The sequence below is a fragment of the Tupaia chinensis genome, unplaced genomic scaffold, assembly GCF_000334495.1.
Source record: "Tupaia chinensis unplaced genomic scaffold, TupChi_1.0 Scaffold149184_1, whole genome shotgun sequence".
NCBI classification, from domain to species: domain Eukaryota; kingdom Metazoa; phylum Chordata; class Mammalia; order Scandentia; family Tupaiidae; genus Tupaia; species Tupaia belangeri.
Window position 1 is genome coordinate 47545 of NW_006209032.1, and position 5510 is coordinate 53054.

General features: G+C 58.8%; 1 protein-coding gene across 1 annotated transcript in view; it reads right to left on the bottom strand.

Moving 5' to 3' along the window:
• Positions 1-1675: 1675 nt before the first annotated feature.
• Positions 1676-5510, bottom strand: part of SLC38A3 (solute carrier family 38 member 3) — a gene marked incomplete in the record, with an annotated part of 21402 nt that continues 17567 nt past the window's right edge. Inside the window, 4 exon segments of the mRNA XM_014585207.2 lie at positions 1676-2530; positions 2622-2725; positions 4779-4923; positions 5013-5137. Of these exon segments, the coding sequence (XP_014440693.1) occupies positions 2426-2530; positions 2622-2725; positions 4779-4923; positions 5013-5137 (479 nt within the window).

Here is a 5510-nt window from a genome sequence, read left to right on the forward strand (position 1 = left end):
TTCTTTCTTTCTTTCTTTCTTTCTTTCTTTCTTTTTTTTTTTTTTTTGAGAGTTTTTTGCTATAGGGCACGTGTACTTGCCAGAAAGAGAGAGAGACAGAGAGACAGAAAGCAAGAAATCACCCCCCAGGGGGATGGCCATGCTGCAATCCCTTCTCTATTCTCCTCTCAGGATCTTGGGCATGCAGGCACATGCACCTGACGTGAGTTTAAGCCACCGGGTCCGGGACTCGAACTGCGGTTGACTACATGGGAGTCCAGTGACATAGCCATTATGCTATCTGCTGGTCTGGGACATTCATTTTCAAAAAGTCATATGGGCACTGGACTTTCAAACGTCACCTGCCCCCTCCCACTGAGCAGGCAGAGGTGGGCTCTGGGGGCCAGGTTCCTTCCCCGTCCAGACTTGGAGAGCGTGTGTCAGGGGGTGCTGCTGCTGGCACGTCCCCGGCCTGAACCTGGGGGCAGGGTGGCCATCTGTAGCCAGACCAGCTATCCTGCCACAGGGTTGACCGGCAGCCTTCTCTGGACAAAGGAAGTGTGAGAAAAGACCCTAGGATCTGCCTGCCACAGGACAGACTGCCCTCCATTGCCCCCCACTTCCCAGGAGCCAGGGTTCCACAGGGCTCTGGCCGCATCTGCTGGAGAAGAAGCCAGAGACCCACAGAGGGCAGCCCCTAGCGCCAGGACACCCTGGACAGCATCCATCCACCTCTAGGCCGGTGTCCAGCTTTTTCCCGGTGCCGCAGGGATCCGGGTGAGTCCCCGGGCTGGAGTCGGGCTCCTGGGGTTGCTGGGAACAGGCCTCAGGAAGCCCCCTCTGCCCAGCTGGCACTGCCATGGGCCCAGCAGCCACGGCTTGAGGAAGTTCTTTCTTCAGGGGTTTCCCGAGCTGGCAGCGGCCTTGTGAGTTCAGACTGGATTTTTCCTGCTGCCCTTTTGCCGGTGGCCTAGCCTGGTGCGGGGTCTCTCCTAATGAGGGTTTGGAGCCAAGGCCTGGGCAGCTCCATCCCGCTGCGCCCCAGCTGGTTCAAGCCTGCCTAAGGCAGCAAGCAGGCAGTTTCCCGGTCCGCCCCCAGGGCCAGGACACCTGGGGCCGTCCTGCCTCCACGAAGCCCTGCCCTGCCATGGACTGGCCCCCTCCCTCACCACCCAGGGCCCCCCATGTAGGGACTCACGGATGCACCTGTGTTCACAGTGGATTTTTACTATGGATAAAAAGATCAGCCCGACAGGGCACAGGGTCCCTGGACTTTTGGCCCCAGACTCAAGGTTGACAGTTGACATGGCAGCCTGGAGCCAGGGGAGGGCAGGGGCCCTTCCCAGGGCTTCCGTGGGGCTCGGCTGCCCCCAGCTCCCTGAAGCTGCTGGGGATGCACCTCACGTTGCCTCCTGCCGGAGGCCCTCTCTGTCCCACTTCCTGGGGCCTCATTAATTCCTCCCCACCTCCCCCGTGAGAAAGCAGGTCTGTGCTGGGCTTGGCCCAGGCCCAGAGCCGGCTCTGAGCGTGCCACTGGTGGTTGGGAGACAGGAGATGGGTGGGTGGGGGGTATGCCCTGTCCCCACCCTCCTCCCAGGCTAGGAAGCAGGGGACCTCCATTGCCATCCATGTCCTGGCCCCCACCCCGCTTTCTAGGAACCCAGGGACCATGGAAACCAAGAATATAAAACACAGCTGGTCTTATGTATAATATTTATAAAAGGGGCTGCCAGCCTCCCCACCCTGGCCCCAGTCTGGCCCCAGGTCTTCGGCCCCCAGGGGCAGGACACTCCGGGCCCAGCCCTGCCCCTCTCCCAGCAATGGAATGTGAGCCATGGCCCAGGCGTGGCGTGGGGGGAGTCCCAGCCTCCCCAGGACTGGAGGGACAGTGCAGAGGCCCCTTGAGGGTACTCGCTCCGGCCCCACCCTCAGCAGAACCTCTGGCCCCAGCTACAGGGTGGGGACTCCTCCTATGGAGGGACTGGGAGAAGAGGACAAGAGTGTCCGAAGGTCTGAGCCCAAGTGTCTGGAAGGGGCCCAGGGGCCAGAAGGGGGAAAGCGAGTGGGCTGGGGTGACACAGCCCCGGCTGTGACCCTGGCCTGCAGCAGGGTGCAGATGGCTGCAGGCCTGAGTTCCAGCTCCATGCGCCCTCCACAGGCTGTGTGACCTCAGGAGGCCTCTGCGGGGCCTCAGTGTACACATCTGTGCAGTGGGAGACAGGGGGCTCGGATGGGATCTGGGGTGACAGCCCCACCCTGCTCCCAGCTCAGGAAACCCCTGCAGGGCAGTGGGTGGCCCAAGGGCCTTGGTCCTGGTTCTTTAACAGAAACCGTCCACAGAGAGGGTGGAGCCGAATGCCAGGCCGACTGACCAATGCACAGGAGCAGGGGCTGGCGCGGGCAGAGGGGCAAGGACGGACGAGCAGACAGGGCCGCAGGGCCCACCCTAGTGGTTTCCTCCGTGCCGGTCGGTCCCCGAGACCCAGTCAATGATGATGAAGCTCAGGCTCATGGTCATCAGCAGGAGGCCGACCACCGCAAAGCAGAGGGCCTGGGGGCAGAGGTCAGGCTCAGGGCCAGGTTCGAGGTACGGCAGGCCCCAAGGCCCCGCCCCAGCCCACCAGCTTCCCGGCCCCACACACCAGGATTTTGGGGAGGGATCTCGAAGGCTCCTTCTCAGTGGGCACAATTCGGAAGTAGAAGATAGCAGGGAAGATGAAGATGAGGCATGGGGCGGAAGTGGCACCTGCAAAGAGCCAGGCGTGACCACCACGCACTCAGGGCCACCCCGCGGAGGTCAGATGTTCAGGTTTGGGGGGCTTCATCCCGAGACCCCACTTGACTGAGAGTTCTGCCTGTGTCTGGGGTGCCGCCCGTCTCTGCCCTGTCATCTGTCCACCAGGGTGAAAGGCCAGTGCTTTTGGTGTCAGACTGTCAGGGATGAGGCTAGCCAGGACTACAGTCAAGAGGTGGCAACAGATGAAACCTTAGGAATTTGGGGCGTGGGGCCAGCAGGTGGCGTGGTGGTTAAGGTGCTAGAATCCGCACGTGGCCGACTATGGTTCAAGTCTCAGACCTGGTAGCTTTCTTTCTCACTGTCCCTCTCTCTCTCTGTCTTTCTCTGGCAAAATCTCATGTGAAAAATAAATAAGTAAAATAAATAAAAGAATTCTTAAAAAAAAAAAAAAGAATATTAGGCATGGGCTAGCAGGTGCTGTAGTGGTTAAGGCAGTTGGACTCCCACATGCCGACCACGGTTCGAGTCCCAGACCAAGCGCGTTGAAACTCACACCGGGCACATGTGTGTGCATGCCCAAAATCTTGGGCATGCATGTACACACGCCCGGTGTGAGTTTTAAGCCACTGGGTCCGGGACACGAACCGTGGTCGACTATGTGGGAGTCTAGCGACATAGCCATTATGCTAACTGCTGGTTCTCTCCTGAAGGCTTTTCCATTATTTGAGCCCATGCGTTCCTTTCTGCTTAATTCTCTTATTTATTTATTTGAGAGAGTTTTGCTATAGGGCACGTGTGCTCACTGGAGAGACAGAGAGAGAGAAATCACTCCCCTGGGGGTGGTCACGCCGCCATCTCTTCTCCTCCGTCCTCCTCTCAGATTTTGAGCGGTGCACACACCCAGTGTTTCAAGCCTCTGGGTCTAAGGCTCGAACCTCAGCTGGCCACGTGGGAGATCAGTGCCTTGACCATTATGCCACCTGCTGGCCCCTTGTTTATTTATTTAAAATTTTTTGCTAGAAGGCACATGTGCTCTCCAGAGAGAGAAAGAGGGAAAGTGAGAGAATACCCCCTGTGGGGGATGGCCACGCCACAGTCCCTTCTCTGCTTTCTCCTCTCAAGATTTTGGGCACACACGCACATGCACCAAGCATGTTTCTCAAGCTGGTGGGTCTGGGACTTGAATGGCACGAGTCCTCTATGTGGGATCTAGCCACCCCAACTACCATGCCACCTGCTGGCCCTCTGCCTAATTCCTTTTTTTTTTTTAATTACATTTTTAATGTTTTTTGCCATAGGGTGTGTGCGCTTGCCAGAGAGGAGAGAGCTACAGAGAGAGATAGTGAGAAACCACCGCCCCCAGGGGATGGTCACATTGTAACCCCTCTTCCTCCATACCCCTCTCAGGATCTTAGGCACACATACACACATGTCCAGCATGATTTCCAAGCCAGCGGGTCTGGGATTTGAACTGTGGTTGGCCAGGTAGGAATCCAACTGAATTCTTTTTGAGCTGGATTTCAGGCATGTAGAACCGAGACTCCTATCCACGATTTCTATAATACTCTGCCCCAGGTCTGCGTGTTGGTCTCCCCAAGTTGGACTGGGTAGGTTACCCCAAAGATACTTCAGAATTGCCTGATCTTCCCACTCAGAGCCTCACTGGGTGGAGTAGTGGACGCTGCACCAAATCTGCAGTCCGGTACCCCGGGGCTGACTCCAGCTTCCTCACTCACAGCAGGTGTGGCCCTGCTGTGACTTTAATCACCCTGAACTTTAGTTTCCTCTATGTGACGGGAGATAAGACCCGCCGAGGTCATTGTGCAGGGCCCTGAGCCCTGGTGCCCATCCCTGTCACCCGGCAAGGGGGACTGACTCAGTGGTTCTGAGCCCTCGAAAGGAATTAGAATAGCCTCGGGGACGCGTGCAGCGGGTGGCTGAGCTGTGCACGTGGCCAGCAGCCGTCACGTAAATGTAGGCTGCAAGCCGAAGGGTCTGCCAGGACTCACGGACTGCACGTCTCCGGGCAGCACTGCCTTCCCCGCCGAGGCCAGACACTCACCGATGACCCCAAAGATGCCCAGGATGTTGGGGGCGAAGATGACCAGCAGGTTGACACACGTGAGCAGGCCAGTGGCGATGAGTATGTGCCGGAGCCAGCTGAACTCCTGGTCCTGGAACAGCATCTGCTGGATGGCGCGGCGCACCTGCGGGCGGGCGGAGGGGTGCTTCACCGTCAGCCTGCCAGCACCCTCGGCCGCACCCCGTTGCTCCAGCCCCCTGCCCGCGGGCTCACCGGGAACAGGACGATGGGCACCGTGAGCGTGACCGCCGTCAGCACGGCCACACGCACACACAGGATCAGCACGTCAAACGGATCCACCTGGCTGTAGGTGTGCAGCAGCTCCGACTCCACCCCGCCTGCGGCAGGGAGGTGACACTGCAGAGCGGCACACACTCCCCTCCCCGGCTGCAGGGCACCGTCAGTTGTGGCGCACCGGACCAGCGCTGAGTCCCTCTTGCCTTCCCCTCTGGTCCCCGCCCCCGCCTGGCCGTGGTGGCCTCTGCCCGCGGCCCGCCATACCGTAGAAGGTGAGGTAGCCGAAGAGCGCGTTTTGCCATAGGAGGCATGTGCTTGCTCAAGGAATATAGAAGGGAAAGTGAGAAATCACCCCCCAGGGGGATGGTTACACAGCAATTCCTTCTCTTCCATTCTCTTAGGATTTGGGGAATGCATGCACATATGCCTGGCATGATTTCAAGCCACTGGCTCCGGACTCAAACTGTGCAGCCA